Source organism: Xiphophorus couchianus, chromosome 15, assembly GCF_001444195.1.
Source record: "Xiphophorus couchianus chromosome 15, X_couchianus-1.0, whole genome shotgun sequence".
Classification (NCBI taxonomy): Eukaryota; Metazoa; Chordata; class Actinopteri; order Cyprinodontiformes; family Poeciliidae; genus Xiphophorus; species Xiphophorus couchianus.
Genome location: NC_040242.1, coordinates 8,003,127 through 8,029,242, shown reverse-complemented (window position 1 = coordinate 8,029,242; position 26,116 = coordinate 8,003,127). Strand labels below are relative to the sequence as shown.

General features: G+C 37.0%; 2 protein-coding genes across 3 annotated transcripts in view; both read right to left on the bottom strand.

Annotated features, from left to right (window-relative positions):
• Nucleotides 1–260: 260 nt before the first annotated feature.
• On the bottom strand, nt 261–5,564 carry nek2 (NIMA-related kinase 2). Of its 2 annotated transcripts, none has more exons than XM_028040574.1 (9): nt 5,175–5,562; nt 3,935–4,152; nt 3,617–3,857; nt 3,181–3,263; nt 2,971–3,097; nt 2,651–2,885; nt 1,145–1,199; nt 961–1,034; nt 261–701 (listed from the first exon to the last, which is right to left on the bottom strand). In XM_028040574.1, exons 1-9 carry the CDS (start codon nt 5,268–5,270, stop codon nt 508–510), a joined length of 1,323 nt encoding a protein of 440 aa, XP_027896375.1. In that variant the 5' UTR covers nt 5,271–5,562; the 3' UTR covers nt 261–507. The 2 variants fall into 2 exon arrangements, with proteins under 2 accessions (XP_027896375.1, XP_027896377.1); XM_028040576.1 differs by having other exon boundaries at nt 503–701; nt 961–1,029; nt 5,175–5,564.
• Nucleotides 5,565–10,079: 4,515 nt separating this feature from the next.
• Nucleotides 10,080–26,116, bottom strand: part of lpgat1 (lysophosphatidylglycerol acyltransferase 1) — a 55,589-nt gene continuing 39,552 nt past the window's right edge. Inside the window, exons 7-8 of the mRNA XM_028040295.1 lie at nt 15,214–15,320; nt 10,080–14,171 (exon numbers count right to left, since the gene is read on the bottom strand). Coding sequence (XP_027896096.1) covers nt 14,020–14,171; nt 15,214–15,320 — 259 coding nt within the window. The 3' untranslated portion in view covers nt 10,080–14,019. The remainder of the gene's footprint in view (nt 14,172–15,213; nt 15,321–26,116) is intronic.

Below are 26,116 nucleotides of genomic sequence, written 5' to 3'. Positions count from 1 at the left end.
ATAATCTAATCATTCTGCTCATGACTCAGAGGGTTGATAGCCATTTCCTTTTTAATCACATCCAACAATTAAGTATTGATTGTTGGATGCAAACTGTTTCTGCTCCATTGCCTGTGATAACATTTTTCACAGGAAACTGATGACCCCTTGTGGGAACCATCAAGTGTTGATTAAAAAGTGTCTTTCTAAATGATATGCAAATGGCTACTTACTAGAAAGCTGTTAAATACATTTGTCTGTTTGCAATGAACAATGACACGTTTCATTCCCAAAGGAATCAGTTTTTAATATTTACAAAATAATCCGTAAGGCTCACATAAATAAAGCAAAATTATACAAAGCACATTAAAAATTGCAATAGCTGCCTATCATTTTAAAAGCACTCACACAGAGTGTATAATAAAACTTTAAATACTATGCATATATATGAATTATTAAATTTAAATCCAGTGTTGAGAATTTCACATTCAAATTCTCTTGAATTGAACAGTATCTTTTTTTTTTTGTTCAACGGATGCCGAGGATCTGCCTGCTTTTGAACTGACAGATTTTCTCCACTTCACTCAGTTTTTGGGCGCGCAGATTAGCGGTTTGCAGCCGCCGCAGCATTAAATCCTGGTATGGACCACCAGGCTGCTGGTTCTCTTTGCTTTCACCTGCAAAGTGGACTTTCTTCTTGCCGGGAGACAGATCCTCCGGATCTAGAGCAAAACAGCAAAGAGGCAAGTGACCAACACAGAAAAATCAGATTCAATTTTTTATAACCAGGTCATTTGAGGTTGTAACTGATGAGCTAAAACCCTGATGCGAGGTAATTAAAACACCATTTTTGTATAAAAGCTTTATTGACATGATAAATACATTCATCCAGTGATTAAAATTCAAAAATAATAAACCAGAGCTGTTTTCAGTTCAGGGCTTGGTTTCGTAAGTGGTAACATCTTTGCTGGATTCCCATACCTAAATCTTTGCCATAAGCCAGGGTCTGGTCCTTCTGCTGCAGCCGACTGTAATTCTTCAGTAAACTCTCTGCTCTGAATCACAGACGAGACCAGAAGACAAAGTTTCAATTAGCTGGAAAGACTCCAAGCGTACCCGCAGTACGGGTAAAATACGTTAAAGTTTAGATTATTCCAAGTGTTACCGTGCAAGCTTCTCAGTAGATAGTCGCTCACGTATGCACAGTTCCTGCTCCCTTTCTGCCATCAAAAACAAAACCATTTTAGTTTCCCAAAAATAATATGTTTATCTTGCACATATTTCTTCTAGACACATTGCTGTCAGCCAGGAACTGTGGAACTGAAAGTAGGTCACGGTTTGATTGCAACACTTTTACAAAAGGCAGCATGAACAAACCTGAAGCCATCAACACAACGTGCCAGCTGTGTTTCACAGTGAAGCCAAAGTAAACCTCAACCTCATAGTTTAATACTGAGACTCTAAAACTTCCTGAACCAAAAATATTCAATAACTTAGAAACAAAATACGATGTTCTCCAGAATGCCGTCACTGAATGCTAGCATGCTGTAGCATTTTCTGCAACTTCTTGCAGTTAATTGTTCAGGAACTCAGGACTGGTAGGTGAACAAACTGAAATGCTTCTAGATTTTTGCTGAAGAATTTTATTTGCTGTGATTCTTTTTATTATTTTATATGGTGCTAAAAGTGATCAAACATTCATCTCTTTCATGTACAAACTATTTAGCTGTTTCTCATGGAAATGGGTTCAGTTTTCTCTTAGTTTAAATTCCACAAGTTGTGGGATTTGAGCTGCTGTTTCACTTCCAAAACAAATTTATTTTCCATGTCCAGATTTTCTGGATTTAATTAATTTCTTTCGGTTTGCTTTTTCCGCAGGGTTACGACATATTTCCTTTCTAAATTCCACACAATCCCAGCAGAAAATCTTTGTAAATCTCTGCACATTTGATTATATAAAAAGTTGGAAAATGTTAGAACAGTTGTCTTCATTTATTTTCTGTTTATTTCAGAAATCATCACTTAATGCACAACTGAAGTTGGTTTCTGATACAAGTAATATTCAAAAGGATAATTTATGGCCTCAAATAAACTAGCCAGCAGTATATTAACACTTCCTGTCAAATCAGGACTAAATCCTAAACTATGCATTTTCTTAAACTAATCTGGTGGTCTTTAATGTTTTGTTTGGGATCTACACAAGGGCAGTTGTGGATTTCCAGGTTTACTTTGAAACTGATTTAAAGTTGTATTACTGCCACAAAAGCTATGAATCTGCCTTGGTATGATTAAATGTAATCTGTGGCTTCACAGTGACTTAAAAACAACATTATATTTGTTAAAGTGTTACCCTTAGGGCATTATGTGGTAAATCAAACATAAAAGATGCTCATTGAGATTAGAATGTTTTAGAAAGCAAAACAAAAGACAGTATGCAAACAAACATCTTTCCAGATTCCATTTCTCTTTTCAATACTCAAGATCTGAAAACCCCAAGAAAAAACAAAATTTCTCCAGACTGTAAGAACATCGTTCAATCTAGTTTGTCAAGGGCTACACTGAGATTTTCAGATTTTAAGCTGCCTTCCTAGCAAAACTCCGAAGGTTTCTGGATATATCTGCACAGCACTCCATAAGATATGGAATATTCTGTTTGTGCTTCCCCACTTACTCTCCAGCCTCTCCTCCCGGTTCTTCAGCGCCTGCTCTCTGTCCCGCAGCGCCTGCTCTCGGAGCTTGAGCTCCGCCACAGAGACAGCTATCGCTTCAGTCAGCTTCTGAGGGGCGCAGTCTGACCCCACAGACTTCCTGTGGGCCCGCGCCTGCACCTTTCTCTGCTCCTCGGCAACGCTGTCGCTCAACAAACTGCTCAGGAGGATGGACTCCACCGATGGCCTCAGGTAGTCCTGCCGACGAAGAGGACGACATCCGGCATCCTTACAGGTGCAAATGCAGGTACAGTTTAGGAAAAAACAAGTTAATATTTCAAACCTTTAAGTTGAGCATTCTGCTGAGCAGGGTGTTGAGTTCTTCGGAGTACCGGAAGGGGATTCTTCTGAACTTCCCCTCTCTGATCTTCTCTGCCAACTCTTTCTGGTTGTACGCTGTGAAGGGAGGCCTGAACAGGAAAACAATCAGCTTGATGTGCTGTAGAATTGTTTGAGAAATCTGTTTCGCCAAACTGTGTGTAGAATAACTTACGATAATGCACAAAGTTCATATAGCAAACATCCCAGAGACCAGATATCTGACTTCTCATTGTACGACATCCCGTTTATTTGCTCCTGAAAGAAGCAGTAACTGAATTACAACATGACCGGTTTTGGTTTTAAAGATAAAGCTGATTTAAAAAAACAAAACAAAAAAAAACATAAAATAAGAGAGGAACACTTTCAGATTTTGTTACTTTGCAACCAAAAACTGATGCATTTTACTGGGACTTATTCACTTGGATCTGCACATTAATTTGAAAAATAGATACATTTATGTAAAAAAACAAGTGACTATGGACTCTTAAAAGGTACCGTAAAAGTAACAATACATTTTAGGTACTAAGACTTAAGAAACTCTATCTGAATCTAAATAATCCGTCTCCAGAAAGATAATCACATCTAAAATGCAACTGATCACAACTCACTGGAGACATGTAGTATGGCGTCCCAACAAAAGTCTTTGCGAAGCTCGTGTCGTGGTTCAGAATCCTCGCCAGACCAAAGTCCCCGAGCTTGACGTTCTGCTTGATGTCGAGGAAGATGTTGGCTGGTTTCAGGTCCCGATGAAGAACCGTGGCCCTGCCGTCGCTGCGGCTGTGGCACTCCTTCAGGGCTAAGGTGAGCTGCGCCATGACCCGCAGGATGAACTGCTCCTCCAAATAACGCCTGGAGTGCAAACAAATTTGTAACTTTGTAAATGTATAAAAGAAGAGACGAAAAGCAAACATGGCCACAGAAACGACCTTTCTTTGATGCACCGGCTGATGAGACTGGCCAGATCCCCGCCTTCGCAGTACTCCATGACGATGTACAGCGTGGTGTTGGTGCGGTCGATGATGCGGTCGTAGTACCGCACGATGTTGGGGTGCTTGAGCTCCCTGAGGAGATTGACCTCTGACACCAGCATCTGCTTCTCACTCTCTGCCATGGTGCCATAGTCCAGCTCCTTCCACACCAGGATCTGCACAACACAAAAACATTAATAACCCAGAAGGATTGAGATGAAAATAAAAAAATGATGAATAAAATATCAACAGCCAGGAGACACAGGTGAAGAAGAAAAGTGGGAGATCAGCCTCTGAAGAGACTCGAGATAAAAAGACAGACAATGCTGAAAAGTAAGTAAATAAAACTTTATTTATATAGCACCTTTTAAGATAGAAATCATAAATGCTTTAAACAAAATAAAAGAAAGACACAAAACAAATCCCACTATCAAACTGTAACAAGAATAGCTTCAAATAAATTAAAATAACAGCATAATTTAAGTAAATATTATACATATCATGAGGACTGACATAACTCAATATTTCAGATTATTTTAGCAGCAGTAGGAATAATAATTGACTGTTTTAAATAAAACTACTGGATCCCGTTACACATTGAAATTTTTGTGTAAATCCTGTCACACCATGGTATTTTACTAAAGGTTGCATCATGTGACATTTCTTTTTCTCCACTTTGTATTTTTCAAAGTTATTTTAAAACTTAATTAGCATAAGCATATGGATACCATTGTGGGTGACCAGACACTTTAAACCACTTATAATAAATATCAATACACAACATCTAAGCAAAATTTGAGATACTTTACACTTCGAATTACTCATAATCACCTTTTATCAATTTGAGGTTGTTTCACTTTAGTGTTCGTCAATAATTAAACCCAACCTATTGTCTTCGAAGCGTTGTGATTCTCTAGTTTTATTTTAAGCTCGTAAATTTATTTTTAACCCCATTTAACGTATCATGAAGACGTTTTGTATTTCTTTATCACTGTTTTAGCTTACCAATTTCTCATATTGGTAGATTTCAGCTCTAAACAAGGGTCTATTAGGCAAATTAAATCCCTTTAAACATTTGTTGTTTCTATGAAAGGTCCATTTTTGCCCTCAATGTAAACTCACACATGATATCTAGCTACTAATGTTTTAGTTGTGGGTTTCGTAGTTCTAAATGTGAGTATCTGTGACACATACTGACCTTCCCGTCACTATTTCTTCTTATTTTCTGGCATCGTCCATAAGAACCGGAGCCTATAGTGTACAACACTTCGTAGTCCTCCACGCGGGACGGCATTTTGGTTGTGTTTGCCGAAACTAACGTTATAAATGACCTGATTTAACGTTAGCGTCAACGCTGGAATGGATTCTGCCGTGGCTTAACGTTTCTTTAAATCAACAACAACCAAATAAAAATGCTAACCAAAGTCAACACAACAAAATGCCTTTGTTTTCTGTCTTTAAATAAAACAAAAAATATTACGCTTCCCTCTTTTGTGGCTCCATCGGTCCTTTCTACGCGTGGATGGTGCAGGTCTCAAAACAAGAAACACTCATTAAGTTTAAACTGGTGCCGAAATGCTAGCATTTTATTGGCTAAATCGCTACTCTTGGTCGGCTCTGATTGGTCGATGGGAAGCAACAATCATGTGGTTACTAAGCGTTTAAGAACCGCGAGAGTAGCGCGGGTAGATGTTAATCCCATCTATTGTCCACACGGTGGCGCCAAAACACTCGGAAAAAGTCCGTCTAAGCCTGTGTTTTGATATTGTTTAGCAATTATCGAAATAAATAATATTCTACAAAATTGTATATTAAGTTCCAATTTTATTACTGTTATTGTTAGTAGTGGTTGTCGTAAAGTTGACTTTTTCTTCGTCTTCTCATTATTAAAAAGAAAAGATTGTCTGTCTTCAAATGAAGTGAAAAAATACATGTACATATAATTTAGGTCTAGTATATTTCTCATTGGAATTTAAGTTGTTCTTGTACTTGTGTAGATTTAAATAATATTGCTACTTTTAGACTGGGCAATGTAGTTTTCACTAATTTATTTCAAAATATCTGTATATCCTAACAGTTCACCTACAGTATCAGTATTAAAGCTTACACCCAAAGAATTACCACCTGGGAAAAATAAAATGCAGTGACCTCTCACTCTGCACCCACAGTATGTTACTGATACTGCTAACTGCTGTGCTTCTCTTCTTTTTACAGTAACTCAGTACAGACACTGAAATATTGGCTGAATAAATGTTATTTAATCCCCAATGACGCAACTATAAAACTCATCTGACCAAAGATCATCATTTCAAAAGTCCTGGTATTTGTCTTTGGTCTGGCCAGAACACCAGAAATGCATGTTTGCCCGTGACCGTTTAATTTTTTTTTTATGCATCCTTCCCTCCGTTTTCAAAATAAGCTCTCCACTAAATGTGGTTTCTTATTTTCATTCACAGATAAATCACACTTTACACCTGTAGCTCTAAACACCCTCTGCTCTTATTTGTGATTATCAGACACAAAAGAAGGGCAAAGCATCATCAATTTATCAGATGAGTTGGTTAAATCCTCCAGGTGAGAGATGATTTCTCTAAATATGCGACGCCTCACTGGGATAAATGGAGTCTCTGGGATTTCTGCTTGCTGACAGTCCTCTCAGTGGGGCGGCCTCGGTAACAGCTCAGATTATCCCTCCAGTCCTCTCTGCCTTGCTAGCCACCACACACTGATTGAGCACCAGATCCGGTCTGTTTGTCTGCCTTTGCAAAGGTCAGTCCTCCAAAGAGCTGGAAGAGCTTGGACATCGGCCAGGAACAGTTGTAGGAGGGGGAGAGAGTGGAAAACTGACAGCTACAAAACAACAGAGATAGTCGAGGGCCCCTGGCGGCTCTGACGTCAGCTGCCCTCATGAAAGGGCATGAGTGGAAGCGGGAAGGCAGGGAGGACGGACAGCTCCAACCCACAGTAACCTCCTCACCTCTCTTGAGGTGACAGCAAGGTTGTAATCAGGGTTATGTGAGGATTTCACTTCCTGTGTGATTCTTGACTCCCTATTTCTGGGTAGAGTTACCCCCCCAGCCTTCCGCAAATTAAACAAAATTGGCGTCAAATGTTTGTGCAGTAGAAATTTTCTTTTCTCATTTTGTTTCAGAATTTTAAAAATATTAATAAATATTTCCAGAGGTCACCAAAGGTCAACCAGCTGCCCCACATTCAATCAACTCTGTTACCTTTGTGGTGTTTTGTGCTGCTGTATTTTTAAGATGAAAAAATGTATCATTTCCAGAAGTCACCAGCAATGAACCTCTATCCCCCTTAAAACAAAATCAAGTAAAATTGACATCAATGAATTCTATTATGTTTGTGTTGGTTTCTGCAGTTAAAATGTTTGTAGTACAATTGAGTGATACCAAACGTGCTACAATAGTTCATTCTGAAAAGAGCTCAAAATACACAGACTAAAATCTCATTATCCAAGAATGATTTTGTGCTAAAACCTTTAATGAGCAAGTTTTGCATAATCCATAAACCTATCCTAACCTGTTCAAGAAAGAATAGTAGGTCACCTTTAAAGTATGCAGTCAAGATAACAAATAAGTGACTGCAGTAAATATTCTGTAAATATACTTGTGCGGCTCAGAGGCCTCTGATTGCTTCAAGAAAGTAGTGAGCAAAGTCTGGGAAAACTTTTAGACCAGAGTTTTTTTTTCTCTTAATTAGCAAAAAAAATTAATAATTGTTGTACTCGTAAATGTATGAAATTAAAGAATGAACTCTGCCAGTTTTGGAATAGGGCTGTAGAACGATAAAATGTGCGAAAAGTGAAGCTGTGAATACTTCGGACATACCCAGGATTATTACATCCTGTAACATGAGTAAAAGTCACATTAAATTGGTCAATGCTGTAAAAATGATACTTTTAATTGTAAACCAGAAATATGTGCGTGTGAGACACGTTCATGGATTTACAAGAGAGGGCGACTCCTTAATGCCTGCGGCTGCTGCAGTGACATTCATGCTGGCCCTGGTTTTTTTCCACAGCTGGATGTTTTACTGCTCGCTGACTCAGGGAGCGTTGTCCTCTCTGAAGCGTTCATGATGGCCGAGGCATTAAAGCGTGACATTGAGGACCTCAGGGAGCAGCTCCCATGAAATAGTTCAGCGCAGGTGTCCGGGCATCAAAGCAGGTGTGTCTGCAGCGGACATTAAAGCTAGTCTTGAAATTTATTTGTCTGTGCCATGTGGGTGACCTTTGTCATCCATGTGTGGAGACCTTCTCCTCCTCCTTTACTTCCTCCTCCATAAGCAGACCATGTGGAAGAGGAGCTGCCCTGCCTTGCCTCCTGACTGTTTTGGTAAACCTTGGTGTATATTTAATCCTGTTTTCCAGCTCACTTCCTGCTGTTCAGCCTCAGTTCTCATTTTCTGCCCAAAGCGTTTGGCTTTTCTTCAGGCCTGACCTTCTCCTGTCACTCAAATTGATTCAAGCTTCAAATGATCTACTTCTTAAACTGCCAACTAAGGGTTTTAAGAAGTCAGATACTGAACAAATGAGTTAATATGATGCAAAATGAAATCACCTTTTAATTAATATCATGTAGTAATAGTAATTAACAGTTCTACTAATGTGCAAGCAGACATCCTGCCAAGTCCCTGCTTGAGGTAACGCCTGAAATAGGAGCTATGTAACGAAACCCAGACACTAAACAGCTTAAACAGACAGGATGGTTAAATAACAGGAACACGACTGAGCAAGAACAAGCTTTGTTTATGCTGAGATCAGTCGAAACCAGTTCTCTGAAAACTTCATGCCGCACAATACATGAAAGGACACCATAGGAGTCGACAAATTAAAATCCTGGATTCTTCTCACGGCTTTACACCCAATACTTTGGGGCCTCAACATTTGTACAAATCAATGAATTTTCTGCACTTTGTTGAAGCTCAAATATCGTTTGGAAAAAAAGGTCTTCTTTAAAGGGATTGTGAAAAGTAAAATGATCCATGTTACGGAGCAATGAGTTAAAATATAATTGAAAATTTCAAACCAAAGACATTAACTCTTGCTTACATTCATGGATTGCAAGAAGATCTCATTCTAAGGATCATTGTGCACAATGATAAGCAAAATAAATATTTTATAGGTCTAACACACAAGTGGCAAATGGTGAAAAGGTTCCAGAGTGGTGGTTTTAATTTTTTTCATATCTGCAAATGGATGATGATGCTAATTTTGCCCATTCGCTTTCCCAACTATATTTTGTGGCAATTTAGCAAATGTAATGTACATATTGTTACTTAGAACAAATGATAAAAACATCTGTTTGATTAAAAGATAAACTTTCATCAGAAGGTTTTACTCTTTAAACAGACAGTTTGTGTTGACATTGGATGGTAATGCTAAGCTTGGTTATTAGCTTTTGTAGTTGGCATTTGTGGAAGCATTATATTTATGAATTTACTGGAATTTACTTAAATTAATTACAATATAGAAACATCTGTTTGACTAGCAGGTTACTTTTAATCAGAACATTATTGATTTACTCTTTAAACTAACAATTTTTATTCACATTTGGACACTAATGCTACAAATAGCTTTGGCAGCTAGCATTTGTAGCAGTAGTGCATATAAAGAATCATTTACTTTGTTGCTTCTTCATAACAAAAAATAAATGAATAAAAAGCACCCTTAATAAACAGGTAATGTTTCATTCGAACATGCATTTTTATGCTTTTATACCCATTACCTTTGGAGGCTAGCAATCATGAAATTATATTTTTTGTACACTTACCAGAGCATTTTGTAGATTTATTTAGCAATTTTCTAGATACTTGAAATAAGAGATTATAAAAAGCACAAGAACTGAATACCATTAGCTTTTAACTGGAATAAGTGGTAGAGTACATACTTATTTGTGGGGAAAAAAACTTATTAGATATTGAAAAAGCACAAGAGCAAAGCAAAAATTTTCCAAATTATTATTTTTAAAATTTCTGCTTGTACAAACATTAAGGCTTACATGGTCATCAAGGAAAAGGAAACAGCTTATGGCACCATCAGAATAAGAATATTATAGACTAAAATAATAAGAGATGCACACTGTTAGGATCTTTACGATGTTTTATTCCAGCACAAGTTGTTTGTGTTGTAAAATGGCTGTGCAGCTAGGAATTAAGAGGAGAAGTACAAAATGGAAAATCAGAGACAATTCTAGCATTATACGTTTTAATCCCTATTGTGTTCATTTCCTAAAACCACATCTTTAAAACATTTCCCCTGCCTTCTTTGGAAACATAGTGAAAACATTGAAATTAAAATAAAAAAATAAAAGCAGTAAGATTATGCTTTATTTCAAGTCACTCTCACAATGGAGGGGAGTCTGAGGGGGACAGTGGATGAAACACATTTACAGTCTGATTCAAAATGTTTTCACCTACCTAATCAGGTAGCCCTTTTTTGTTTTTCACACAGTTTTTACCAACAGTGGCACAGCAGGAGGGCAGCAACTAAAATGCACCTTTCGTTTTGCATTAGTTTGATATTGATAACCTCTGCTCCTCCACGAAAGTTACAAATACCCTTTAGAACCACGACACGGGAACATTCGGGAGAGCTTCAATCGTTCGCGACGGTTGCTCCTTCCTCACTCACGTTTTACTTCGTCACCTCAATAATTTTCAGAAACGTACACCAAACCCAAAAGGTGTCGAGAGGAAACAGCATTATTTGAGATTGTATTCAACCGGCACGTCCGGTAAGGCTTGAGATCTCTTCTTCTAAATATTCATTATTTCAACAGTTTGCCACTGGACCCCTGTGTGTCACTGCACACATGGAGGTACAGCAGCTATAACCTTATAAGCACATTTCCAAAAATACAAAATAAAAATGAAAACACAGGGTAATACTGTAAAGTTAAGGTAAAATCCTTTCTTTTTTTCCTTAAACATTCATATTTCAAAATAATATTTTTTTTAAATGATCATGGACCACCAATGAGAGACACTGCAGTCATTTCTAACATTTTCTCAACTTTGTTATGTACAAGATTTAAACATAGCATGACATGGAGAAACAAAAACTGTTCACATAGTCTAAAAAAAAAAAAAAAAAAAAAATAAAACAAAAACATTTGAAATAAAAATTTGACCACTGGAGGTGAAACGGTTCTCGAAATGTGACGTCACAGAGCAACACGACATGAGTCTTATATATAAAAATGAAGGGTAAAGACGACCACACACACTCATTTAGGCAGGTTATGCTGTAAATTTACAGTTATGACACCTATAACTCTGTATGCCAAAATCTCTATTGTAGAATGCTAAACATTAGGGTAGCTTTCTATAAAATCAAGAAACAAAATGCACTTTCTCACCGCCAACAATAAGTCTTATATGGCTTAAATATCTGTTTTCTCCATTCAGCTTTGCTGAAATTACTGTCAGGACAGAAGTTTAATATCCTCCAGCAACATGAAAGTATTTTTGTGTGTGAGTTGCAGCGTAGTCGGGTAAACAGAGGAACCCACAAGGTCCAGTGCTGTCGATTTTCTTTTATCCGTTTCAGATTTATTTTATTTTGGTTTTTTAAAATCACAACTAAATGCTTCAGATCAACTATTAATATCAGACAGATAACCTGAATAAATATTAAAAGCAGATTTCAAACAATGATTTTATTTAAGAGAAAGGGTTATCCAAACGAACATGGACCTCGGTTAGAAAGAACGCTGCAAAAATACAAAATTTTACCAAGTATTTTTCATCTAGTTTCTAGTGCAAATGCCTTAGCATACTTTAAGTAGGACAAAATTAACAGCAAGATACAGCAGCTCGTTTTAAGTCAACAATTCCTTAATATTGATTTAAAAAGGTAAAAATTTTTTCATTTGTATGTGAAACTAGGATTTTATTTATATTGAAGAATTATTGACTGAAACATCACTTGTAAGTCAGTTTTGTTTTATTTCAAGTTGTCTATCTGCAGTAGAAACTAGGCAAAAAATAGTTGGTAAGATTTTGCGTTTTTGGGAGGTAACTGATTCCCTTTTAAGAATTAATAAACAGTGATTGATTGCATTGTTTTGGTTGAAGAATAAAATTTTGACCACTGGAGGTGAAACATGAAGTCGGCTGGATAATCTCAAAGAAAGTCACCGATTTCTATCAACCCAAAAAGGTTTACAGTGTTTGTTTCATTTCTGGTACTCCAAACTTCAGTGAAAGTTAATATTCACAAATGCAGAACCTCCCCAGAAATATAAAAATTACTCCAAAAAAGCATCAACGACTCATCCAGGAGGTCAGCGAACATCTAAAGCACGGCTGGCCTCCCTTGTCTCAGTAAAGGTTCCTAGTCAGTGCTCAACAATAATAAAGAACCTGGGCAAAATGTGTCAAGCTTTGCACCACAAAGGCCATTAAGGTCTGTTACAAACTGCCAAAGGAAATCTTGAACTTCCCCAAGAATTTTGGGAAACTTTTATTCTGTGAACCTGAGACAAAATAAATCTACCTTTGGGAAGGTCTTCTGACACATGATTCAAACCTGGTAGCATTTTGGAAAACAAGCTGTCAGATACGACTAATAATTAACTTGAACAGCAAATTTTGGTCTGCAGCAAAAAATCCTAAAGGAGGATTTTCTTCTGTTCATTCATCACCTCATCTCAAGCACACTTGAGATAAACCCACCTCCGAATGGCTCCAAAAAAAGTGTGGCCTAGTCAAAGCCTGGACTAAAACATGATGCTGTGTTATGATCTCAAATATGCAACGCATGCTGGAAAACTATCCGACGTGGCTGAGATGAAAAATAAAAAAATCTCCAAATGAACGTGGACCAAAACATGGCTGATATTGAGTTTCACATTAACAAATTAAATAATCAGTTTAAATTAGGTTTTTTTTGTTTGTACTGGGGTTATCTATGTCTGATACCAAGTTTTTTGATGATCTGAAACATAAGCGACAAAAATGCAAATAAAAATCTGAAAAGAAAAAAACGCCTAAAAGGGGTAAAATACTTTTCACAGCACTGTACATTTTAGATGACCAGTCTGCTCATCCTTTCCTACTTTTTCCATTGTTAAATTTTCAGCTTTCTGTTTTTTTTAAATAAATGTTTTGGTAAGTCCCATCTTCTTTCATCTAGCGACGCATTACAGCTACAATCCCTTTAGATTTTGAGCAGAAGTAGAAACATAATCCCACTTTTTCAGCCAGCTCTGCCACATTATCAGACACATGGACAGAAACAGTCCTGATGATTTAAAAACAACATCCCCTGGCCCCCAAATAAAGACAACAAATATAATGGCGGTCGTTGCGAAGATATGCGGGTTAAAAGGAAGAAATTAAAAATAAATTAAACGATTGACAGCTACCATTTCGAAGTCTTTCCTGGGGCGGGGAGCAGTTAGGGCAGTATGGATCCTTAGTGCAATGAAGGCTGCGTCACCTCAACATTTAAACAGCCACCTGCCCTGCAACGTGTAGCCAGCTGAATCATCGGCGGGCTCAAAGAGAGGTCCAGGGGGGGCTTCGGCGACTCTCGCGAGGAAGAAGAGTGAGGGCGTTTAGCTTCTAGTCGAACGGACATGTCCAGACGTACTGCAAACTCTGAAAAACTACAACGGCTGAAGCCTCGGAGAGGGGGGAGCGAGTCCGGTCCTGAGCCTCATTTCATCGCCTTCCACTAAAAGTCATGTAAGTGTCCACATGTATGAGAACGTGTAAACATTAAAATGTGAACGGTGAGGGGAAGCGAATGTGTGGCGTTGGGTCTGTGTGCGAGTTACCTATCTGTGTGACTGTTGTCGTATTTTATGGACTTTTGAAATCTGTGTTCATGATTTAGTTTTTCCTTGATTCCTGTCAGGTCTCTCCAATGCTGCAGATGTACATTCATCCATCGTAGAAGAAGGGAGGCAAAGGGAGGGGAAGGGGTTAAAGTGTGACGTTGGGTCACACACACACATGGCGACTGATCCTGAGGCTTTTCCAGTGGTCCGATAAAGACTCCCGGCTCGTCCGTGCGTTCAAAATAAACAGCAGTAGAGGTACTGGAGGACATTGTACCACATGTAGCCAGAGGCAAAAGCAAACGACTGGACCATGCACAGCCACATGGGGTCAAGGGTCATCTGCCGGGAAGCCGCCTCCTTCTGGCCATCTGGAGGAGGGAATGATCCTGGAGGGAAATGGAGAAATCATTTTACTCTGAAATTAAATTTTTATGCTTTATATTAATCTCATCGAGGTGATACACTACAAAAACAAAGTCTAACCAAGTATGTGAAAATTTCTCGTGGAAATATCCTAGTACACTTGAAATAAGACAAAACTGATTTACAACTAACTTTTCAGAAAGAAATAGAAGCTTGTTTTAAGCCAATAATTCCTTAAGATTGATGAAAAAATATTTGCTATAAGTATAATAATAAATTTGGTAGTAAAACAAGAAATTTTTCCCACATTATAAGTAAGATTAATAAGGCTTATTATTAATATAACGCATTATAAGTTGGGTGAAATGTCTTGCTCCACTGGCAGATTATTTCACTTATAACGAGTATTTTCTCATCAATATTAAGGAATTATTGACTCAAAACAATCTCCAATTTCTTGCAAAAAATATTTGCACATTCATGTTTTTTGGGGTTAATTTTTAACATTTCCATACACAAGTAAAAAAAACACAAAAAAACCCATACATTGCTCAAAACAAACAAAAAAAGTGAAAGGACAAACTAAGACAGAAATAGATAAATATTTAACTTCCTGTCAATGCCAAGAATACAAAGTGTAGATGGAAGCATAAGCGTATTATCTTATTATACCTTCACTTTTTTATATTCATACTGTATTATCAAAATCAAAACAGTTGAGTGTGTCGACAAACTCTTACTCATATTTAAATCTTATAGCATTTGATTAGCAGGTGATTTTGATACTTTAATTTAAAGAGTGAAAACACAGTTTTTAACTCCTCACAACAATTATCTGAATCCCTCTAATTGAAGTACAATTATTTTTAATATTTGTCCTGACCTTCAGCTTTTTAAACAATATTTTGACTTGTAAGTTACTAAGATATTTACACTAGAAATTAGACCAAAAATACAAAAGATTTTGCGTTTCTGCAGTGTAGTTTTTGGTAAAGCTTGACCAGCAGTGACCGGTTAACTAACTTTGCATTTGAGTAATGATCAATTTTAGCTGAACAAACCTACCTGTGTTGTAGAAGTGAGCCAACAACTCTTCTTTCTCCACAAACCTCTGATACAGCCAGTCAGTCAGGGCCTCTGCCTCCATAGGAACCTCTTTTATTGGGTACATCCTGAAGCAGAACAGGAAGATGGAAAAGACATTAAAAAAAAGTATTTCTGTGTAAGTTGGAGTCCCAGACCTGCAGAGGAAAAGATGAAGGCATTTTTCATATAACAGAAGCTAGGGCTGAAAATTAAAATCGCAGATATTTTTCATATGAGATACAATTTATTTTTTCCTCACTTTCTTTTCTAAAAAAAATTACAAATCATTTGTAAAAATATTTTCTATCATTTGTAACAAATGATAGAAAATATTTTCAAAACCCGACTATAAGGGTTACGCTACGAGAATTTTTGTTTATTGACAAAAATATTTTCATATTATTAGCAGAATAAAGACACAGTCTTATCATTTAGTGTCTTAACATTTATTGTATTTTTTTAAATACAATTTAAAAAAAAGCTTCATTAGCATTACGATATAATGCAAGCAACTTAGTCCAAGGGCTACTTCTTTGATTTTGCACAACTGTTTCAAAGTCCTGCTATTGATAATAATTTTATGGTGATATGTTAAAAGATTAAGTATTTCAATTAAGTGTTATCTGTAAAACTTATACCAAAGCATAATGTCACAAAATGCTCAACATTCCTCATTTTACTCATCACTCTGAACCATGGAAAACCAAGAAATGCATTGTTGGTGAAAAAAAAAAAGATTTTTCCATAAAATGAAAGCTTAAAAAAAAAAAAAAAAATAATTAAATTGATAAAAATCAATTTATCGCCTAGACCTAGCTGCATGAATCCGAGTGTAAACAATGGACCTAAAACACAAAACAGAACTTTTTACAGCAACTAATGTTCGGAGGCGAACATTTATAAATTTGATTCTGACTCAGCCTGATTTTTAACGCACATTTATAGAAATTACTTTGAAAAATAACCTTTATTTAAATAAAAATGTCACATTTACCCAGTCCTCACTTTCAGGTAATTTTACACCATAAGAAAACGGAGTTTAATAGGTTGTCCTTCAAATTACCCACTAAAATCTGGTGTTTTTAACCCAAACTTGGCTGCAGTCAGAGTCATCAAACAAGCAGGAACATAAACTCTGCTGCATTTAGCACCAAAAGACTCACCAGTACTGTATAAAAAACATTCAGAAACTATTAAAGCCTAAAACTCAAACAATGAATGCTAAAACTGCTCCCTAACGGAGTGTTCCACCTCATGCTGGTGTTTGTTACAGCTGTCTGTGTTTGCTGATTTTCTTTTTTCCCTTTTTGTGGATTCATTAGCTGGTAGCCTCAGTGGAGCACCACAGAGAGGCAGAAGTGCTGAGGAGAGCCCCCGACAGCAGACAGACTCATGGAGCTCCGCTAAATGACTCACAAGGGAGTGGGAGGACCGAGTCAGAAAAAAAAAACATCTAACTGCTAAAGTTCAGTCAGTTCAGCCATCAAGAAAGTGAGAAGTCAGTCGCAATTCAGCGAGAAGCTGCACTTTAAAAAGCCTCAGCGATTCAGCTTCATATGTGGAGGCTGGAAAGTTCTCAGCATTTCCTAAATGCAGACGGGAACGGTGAAAAGGAGCCAAGAGCGGGGACAAGTAGAGGTATGAACACACCATTACCAGCAGTTATGCTCTGCAATAAGCATTTTGTCGACGGAAAATAAAAAATATTTTAACAGCTCATAACTAAAATGTTTGTTTATTTTCCATCCGGGGGAAAAATGGTTAAAAGCTACTGAATGTTGAGCCTCTTTACAGGTGAGAAATTTAGGGATTTTGTGTAAATAAAGCAGAAATTTTGCAGAAGCTCTCATTAACTAAATGGATTCATTACACTATAAAAAATAACAAAAAAAATCTTTGTATTTTTTTGTATGAAATAAAAATCCAGAATGCAGAATAAAATAATAATAATGTTTGCAAATAAAATAGCCAGGAAAAAAGAAGTGAATGTGTTTATTTCCGCTTTTTAATATGATTTTCTTCACTCTTTTATGATTCAACCAGCTTTATTAAGCTTATTAAAACCTGAGTAATAAGTTGTAAGTACTGCCCCTTTAGTTTTAATTTTGCAATTATACCTCAGTCCGATAAGTGATCAAAAGAAAGTAAATTTAGAAATCTCTAATCACAATAATGTCACAATTCTGGGGCAAAAAACATTGAACTATATATTGAAAATACTGTTTGGTTTTCAACGATTAATACAAAATTACTACAACTTATTTTATTCATCTAGGAAAACAAACATTCAAATATATTTTTTCCTTCCACAGAATGTTTTCCACAAAAACTACATATCAGTTATCAATAATATGAAATAATATCATTAATGATCCCAGGAAAACAAGAGATGCTAAATGGAAAAGGTGACTTTCAGGCGCAGTCATGGAGCTGCTGTCGGTGAAATCTCGTCTCCTGCCAGTAGGGGTCTCTACTGGGCTGCATTTGCGCACCAGACAGCTCGTGGTCACCTTCAAACAGAGGTTACAATCTCCTCCCTCAGATAAGCACTTCTTTCTCTGCACTCAACATTTCCTGTCCACATAATGCCCACCATGAAGGTAAAGGGAACCAGTTTGGACTTTTATATGATCATGGGATTTAGAATGAGGTTTGTTTTAAACATGACAGACAAGAGTTTCATGGTCTACTGTCACAAACAGTAACTAGGACATGAAATACTGATAAATAATTGTTTAAAAGTGTTCATGTCTAATTCTTTAATAATACTGTAATTTTAATCAGTAGTTCATAGACCTGTCACAATAATCAATAAGTCAATTAATCGCATGATCAATTAAAACAAACTCAATTATCTCCATTGACATGATTTATCATTTATCTCTTTTTTTCTCTTTCTACCAAAAACTGGATGATAAAAGTCGTCAGTTTGGTGCTTTGGTCACAATTAGCCCTTTTTTTGAAGGACAATTTTGTTTACAAAAACTTCACGATTCATTTTATGTGTAGTTTTGTTTATTTATTTTGGATATTTAAAAATATTAAATGTTCATTAGACTTTAGAGTTAACAGATCTTTTAGAATGTGCTCTTGCATCATTATTTTTTCATTATCGTTTTATTACTTAAAAATGTTCTCAAAACAACATTATCGTGTATATTTATCGTCCAGCAAAATTTGTTATCGTGATATGATTAGTAGTGCATGTTCTTCACTTAAACTCCGTTTTGTGCTGCGTTTCTTAGAGAGTAAAAGCATACAAAGCAAATATCATTCCAATCAGTAGAGAGCTGATTAATTAATCCATCCATCCATCCATTTTCTGTTCACCCTTGTCCCTAATGGGGTCGGGAGGGTTGCTGGTGCCCATCTCCAGCTACGTTCCGGGCGAGAGGCGGGGTACACCCTGGACAGGTCGCCAGTCTGTCGCAGGGCAACACAGAGACATACAGGACAAACAACCATTCACACACACACTCACACCTAGGGAGAATTTAGAGAGACCAATTGACCTGACAGTCATGTTTTTGGACTGTGGGAGGAAGCCGGAGTACCCGGAGAGAACCCACGCATGCACAGGGAGAACATGCAAACTCCATGCAGAAAGACCCCGGCCGGGAATCGAACCCAGGACCTTCTTGCTGCAAGGCAACAGTGCCACCAACTGCGCCACTGTGCAGCCCACTGATTAATTAATGAACCTATAAAATAAATTACTCTTATAATCATTGTTTCTTGCATATTTAAGTCACACTAATGTATTAAGCATTATTGCTTTTATGTAGCATTGACTAAGCAGGTGTATCTGGGGGATCTCTGTACAGTAGTTAGTTTTTTAACGGACAAAAGCACTTTCTACACAGCAGCAACCTACAAGGTGGCAAGTTTGAACAAGATCTCAACTATGTAGAGAAAAATTCCCAGAATGTGTGAAATGCCAGGAACATTCAGGAAGAAATCTTACCCAATTCTGAGAACGACATTTTCTCTTTTTTGATTAAATGATTTCAGAACAACAAGAACAAACCTTGGTGTTGTCAAACTTGATAGTTTGATTAGAGGTAAAGGAAAGTCGTTTCTCAAAGCTATCAGGTGTCGTTCAGGTCAATCATGTTCCAGAGGAACCACTCACACAGATATCTGGTCAAAATACTTGGAAAAGAGGAAAAATGCATTCACTCAATACACTTTGATCTATGAAGCACAAACACCTATTACTTTCTTGATAATAAATTAAATCGACGCATAAATCCATATTACTTCTTGTAAAGATCCAAACCCGAAGGGGTTAACCAAGTTCTTTCATTACATCAACGTAGTAAAATGAACGAGTGAATATGATTAATTACCCAATGCAAAACGGGTAAACCTAGAAAGAGCCTCACACCTTCCTAGAGGCTCCGAGCTCGGAAACGTAAGCCGATAGCAAGGGGAGAAACAAAAGCCGGCCCTGGCCAGTTATTAGTCGCGTTGGAGCATTTATGGGCTTGGGTAGCAGGTGGCTGCCGCGGCGCTTTCATGCAGCTGAAATATTCATGCAGAAATCAGATTCGTCTGCTGCTCAGAGCAGCTGCACAAGCTGTTTTAGCAGCTGAGGTTTGAAGGAGAGCCCCCACCGATTCGGGTCCAAAAGAAACAGCAACGCACTTTAATAGAGAGAGGGCAAGCGCTAATCTGCCGCTTTCACTGGATCATCAGCCAGCTTTGTTTTGAGAAGAGCCACTGTGGCCACATCTGCAGAAACGCCAGCGGATGACCACTTATGATGAAAATTAGCAGGCGAGGGGAAAGTTGAAGGGCTTCAGAAAACACCTGATCTCTAAATATATCCTCCACTAGTCATTTGTTTAGGCAGCCGCTTATTTTCTAAGCGGTTTCTTCCAGTAAACCCAAGGTGAGGAATGTTATCAACCTCAGTCTTCTTTGGTAAATATTGTAATAAAAGGACCACACGTAAAAATAAAAGCTCTTTCGTTACCTTGCAAAAGGAGTCATACACTTTAAACCTTTCCACATCGTTTATGTTACAACAAACTTCAACGCAACTTAACGGGATTCTTATGTAGATCAATGCAAAGTGGTGCAAACAATCATTAAACGGAAGAAAAATGAGGTGCAACTTCCCAAAGATTTGTAAGGTTCTGAAAAGTGTGGCATGCATACGTATGCAATAGGAGGGAGACTTTAACGAGTTCATTTTGATTAATTAACATTGATTTTGACGTGTCAGTTTTGAAAAATTAATTACATAGGTCATGCGTTAAAATTGTTTACATAATTAATGATTTTTTTTTTTAAATGCACACAAAAGTCCTGAGCTGGAAACTTTGTCATTTTTCTGACGCTTGTAAATCTGATGCACAAGCAGCATCCAAAAATAAAATGACGGATGAAAAAGAAACGCTTTGTTTGGTTCACTGGGGGTTAATTTTTGTTTAAAAAAAACAATCTGATGGGCTGCTTGAAAAGACTATTGTTGTGTACAAATTGTGCTAAAAAGAGTTAGCCTATCAGCATTAAAGAAAGTTCCAAGAATGATCAGCGGCTCCTGAAACATTTGAAAACTGACTGGGTGTAACAGCGCTTTGCACCAATTTGACGGTTGAAGTACCTTAATAACAGATTTCAAGTCAAAAATAAACATTTTTGACTTGGAAAAAAATTCAAGCTTTTAAAAAACCTGACCTACCAATTACAGTTTTGGCCAATTGAGATTTTTTTGCTCTGAAACGTTGCTAAATATAGCAACAAAGTCACTATGTTGGCAACAGTGTGGTGTCTATTTTTAAACGTTCACGTGCAGACGTGACCTGGTGGTCTGTCAGTCAGCTCTCTCTGTCATAGCAGAGTAAAAGGAGACAGTGGTTGATTTTCAGACTTTTGCAGACGTGTCCAAAATTAAGAATCTCTGGATTTCTTAACCCTAAAATACAGTGCAACCAATTGCTTCGTGAGCAGTTCTTTAAAAATTTTCGGAATAGAGGAAACTCGCTGGGACTGGAAAAACTAACGTGCCTTAACAAGACTGAACAGCAGCTTTGAGAATCTCTGGGAGCCTTAAATATCATAGGAACTGAAGTCAGGGCTTACTAATGCAGGGATCTGTGTCTTGACTTTACAGTTTCTACAGCTCTGGACAAAACTAATTTATCTGATTTTACTTTTTATAGGTATATTTTTGAGTAAAATGAACAATGTTCTTTTATTCTATGAACAACTGACAACATGTCTCTGAAATACCCCCCCCCCCAAAAAACTAGTATTTATTTGCAGAAAATGAGAAATGGTCAAAATAACAAAAAAAGGTGCTTTCAGACCTCAAATAACACAAAGAAAACAATTTCATATTTATTTAGAAACAACAACACTAAAGTTTTAACTCACTGCAATGGTCTCTTAATTTTTTTCCAGAGCTGTATTTACCTGTCTTTTCATTTTCTCCATCTTAATCTTAAGGGTTTTGTATAGTTGTATATTTCTGGATTTAAGTGTAATGTTAAGATTCAATAATAAAAAAAAACATATATAAAAAACTGAATATGCATGATTGATTTGAGTGTCATATATATAGAGAAAAATTAGCAAATAGCATTGATTAATTTACAGCATCACGATTGTTCCAAAATGCCAAGTTAAGCCGACTGAGGATTTGCCAGCCAGTGCCAAACAATGTTCCCCTCAGAGAAACAGAAACACCGCTGTAAGGAATCTGAAGATGCTGGTGTTTGTGTTTGCAGGGTACAGTAGTGATGACGGCGGTGGAGGTGTGTTGGCGTTCGGCCACGGCTGCGCTCTCAGCTCCACTCTAACCCACTTGGCACTGGCCTGCTCGGTAACCTGACGCCCAAAGACAGACAGCTGAGGGGAGCTGGAGTTTCTGCTGTCAGGAAACTTCAGCGTCAGGCTTTCACCACGTGACGACCTGCGCTACACGCAAACGATTAATTACATCCTTACATGTGACGCCTCAGCGTGTATAATTACAGCAGGAGTTGCTGAGGAGTTAACACCTGAAGCGAAAAGATTAAATTGCACAACATGTTGTATAATTTAACTAATGGCTGAAACAATTAATTGGATTAATCGTAAAAATTCAGTTATTGAAATACAATAACTGATTGTATTTTAACAATTAAAGTAACAGAATAATTGTTAAAAAAAAGAAGTAATTTGCTGGAAAAAAAACATATTCAGAGCAGTAATTAAGCCAAAACACATGTTGCATTTAAGATGAAAGCATCTTTATCTGCAAATATTTTCATAATTTTAGTTTCCCCTGGTTCAAATACAAATGCTATGTTATTGCATTTAAGGCAATATAATGTTTATTTGTTTATTTTAAAAGAATTTGAATTTTTTGCATCTTCTTATGCATTTCTAATATTGCAAAAAAGGCTTAAGTGGTTAAATGAAAAGTATGGAGAGTGTGCCAATTTTTTTATCCGATTAATCATCAGAATAATCAATAGAATAATCGATTACTAAAGTAATAAGATGCTAGTTCCTCATTTAGCAGGCTAGTTGGAAAGCTGACCATACCAACTCGGCCTTGCACGGACCATTTAGCTTCTGTGCAGCTCTTGAGATTTTGTTTCCACTCTAAACTTGCCAAGGAAGCTAATTGAACTTGACTTTGGCTGTAAAAGTCTGCTTTCTACACAAGGCTGTTTGGAGTGATGCCAGTCATTGTTTTGGTCTATTAGGCTCAAATCTCTGGTGGGAAAAACCTTCAAAAAACAAACAAGGGAGTCGCTTTCAAACAGTGACGCCTGAGCTTTTATGCATCATTCAGAAACAGTCAAGAAGTTTCCTTAATAGAGATCGCTGCTAACTTGATGTGGAGTCCAAGAACCCTTACCAGCAATCAGACAGAGACCTAGGAGCAGCTGACGTTCGATCAGTAAGAGCTCCATTTGGCCGTTCACAGTGTTTCCTCCATGTCAAGACTTTCTCTGTTCCAGGAAGTGGCTTGGCGCAGAGCGACAGGCGTCACCCAAACGTAAAGAGATGGAAAACTCCTCAAGTCAACGGAGCAAAATTTAATCACAAAGCAGAAATAAACTCAAAGATATTTAACATGTTCATATTTGCTATGAATTCTTGCATTTTACTTATTTTTTTCATTTTTTATTATTTACTATTTTTATTTTTTAGTGATTCATTTTATTATCTTTTTTCACTTAAATTTATTAGGGCTGCAGATAAAAGTTTTTTGTAATTGGCTATTCTGACGATTAATCGGGGAAAAAAAAGATCACATTCTACAAATTTTTTATACAACTACTTAAGCTTTTTTATGCAATATTAGAAATGTGTTAAAAATACCAATAAGCAAATCATTTACTTTTTTAAATGAGAACAAACTGCAATAACAGCATTCCTTTAGTGTATGCTTAATCATTTGTAGCATCTTCTAACATCTGCATTTGAAAATTTCAGTCCTTTCTGCTCGACTTATCAAAATAGTGGATCTGTCGATTACTTTATAGTAATCAACAGTTAATAATTGGATAGCAAAATGCGGCAATTATTTCAATAATCAATTCATCATGATTAATCAAAGTAATTGTTTCAGCCTTAATATTTATTTGTTAAAATCAGTGGTAGGAGAAAGCTTGATTATTAGCTTATTGGTATGAACTTATTTTATTTGCTATAATAATAATAATAATAATAATATATATTGATTCTACTTTAACGATCTTTTTCCTCTGGTTCCCACCTCTCTTTAGTCCTAGTTTTAAAGTTGCACTCTTTCGATGAACATCTGTACAGAGGAGAACGATGACAGTGACCAGAATTTAATTTCCTTTCACCGGTCTACCATGAGTCAGCACAATGTTACAAAAACTCTCACGTTCCTACTGAGATTACACCTCTCGGTTATGCTTAAAAACGAACAGAAGATCATGGATATGGTGGTAATGCTGAATTATCTTATCTTCAGTCTGCATAAAATTAAGCGGCCTGAAACGTGATGTGGAGCAGCAAACGTATTTTTCATGTCTACGTGGCTTGAGCGAACTTTCCCCCCATATACCTGCCCATATACCTCCGTTATCAGAGCAGGAGGCGGGTTGAAGAGGGCAATAAAAGCTTTGTTACCGGTGGATCTGGACTATATGGGCGGGTCTGACTGGATAATCATGCAGATGTCAGCAAACAGCCCAACGTATGACTGTTCATGGTCAAGGTCAGTGAAAGAGGAAGTTGATGTGGCTCCTGATCAAGAGAATATTAGAAGAAACATTTACAGACTGATATATTCTGGATCAGAATGAAGATCCAAAACACATAAGCAGCATTAAATATTCTGCACTTTTAACTGCATTTCTTATTTAACCCTTTAAGGCCCAAGTTTCAAATCTCCACCTGGATATTTTTGCTTTTTTAAATTGTACAAAGTTCTTTAAATGTGCTGTGAGTAAATATTTTCCATTAAACAAAATAAGGTTTAATGGAAACACTGCGATTGGGAAACTGAGTTTTTCGACACTAGCAGAGCATGTACAAAGTTTTGCCCACATTTGGAATTGAAACGGAGCTAGTGATACTTTAGGCCCGTTTCTCTTTTAAGTGACATTTTAAGCCATTTTATCCTTATTAGCTGTGAAAAACAGCAGACGTTAGATAAAAAATCAGGTGATTTCTGTCAATAAACTTAAGTTGGGTCCTCACAAGGTATTCATTAATATTTATTTAAGTTCAATAAATGTTAATGAACTTAAACATGCGACCAAAACAACCAGAAAACGTCTCATCCTTTTCAGTCCCAGTGACTGTACTGGAAGAAATGATAACAACAATTGAGCTGAGTCTTACTGGGAAATATGCCAAAGCCTTTAATGTGAGCTTTTCTCTCTACTGATTAAATATAATAAAGGTTGGACTTTCCCAAAATTTTCATTATGAATTATCCTACTACAAGATTAATTTATTCTAATCCTTTTTACTCTTTACCCCAGCGTACCAATACATGTTAAGTGTATTAAATCTAGAAAATGTGCATTTAAAATGAATATTTTAGCTTTGTTAATGCTACTTTTTCATCAATTCTGTGAATGAGCTTTAGTTTTAGCACATTTTTCTATGGTAAGTTAACCCCAATAAATTTTTGATCCTTGGGAAAAAGTGTTTTATACTCCAAAGACACTCATTACAACTGTGTGAACAATATGAAGGATTTAATCCTGAGCTTGTCTGGGTTATTAATTAGCTTGGCCGGAGTAGAAAAAAGGTGAAGAAAGTCAAATATTTTGTAATAAGTACTTGGAGACAATTCCTTCTTTTGATGTGCAGCAAATCAGTATTTATTGCTGCAAACCTATCAAGCTTTGTGTTCAACAGCCACCATGTGATGACCAGGCAGTCAGACTCCATAAATCAAACTTCAGATATTTCCAAAAAGCAGCTTTAAGAAAACCAAACACCAGCAAAAAAAAAAGAGAAAGAAGAAGAGATGGTGCATTTAAAGGAAAACGGATTTTAGCGTATTTAACACCCACTTCTGCCCTCGTTCGGCCTCTGTACTCCCACGTAGCTTTCCCATCTGCCATTCACAGAGGGCTTATGATGCTGCAATCTGGGAGGCTGAGATTATACGGAAAGAGAGAGGACAGGGGGGACAGCGATGGGAGGGTGGGGCTGATGGGAGGGGGGGAAGAGGAGGAGGAAGGCGGATTTGAAAAAGTGAAGAGCCCTTGATGTGGATTCCTCCAGAATATTACTCAATATTCATGAACAGATGCAGCCTATAGAGCCCCTACAGATGATAACACAGTGGAGGATGGACGGCCTCTATTAAGGCTGGCTGACACTGAAACAAGCAGGGTGATGATGTTGGATTTCAAACACACATGCATTAAAATGTCTTGTTCTGTTT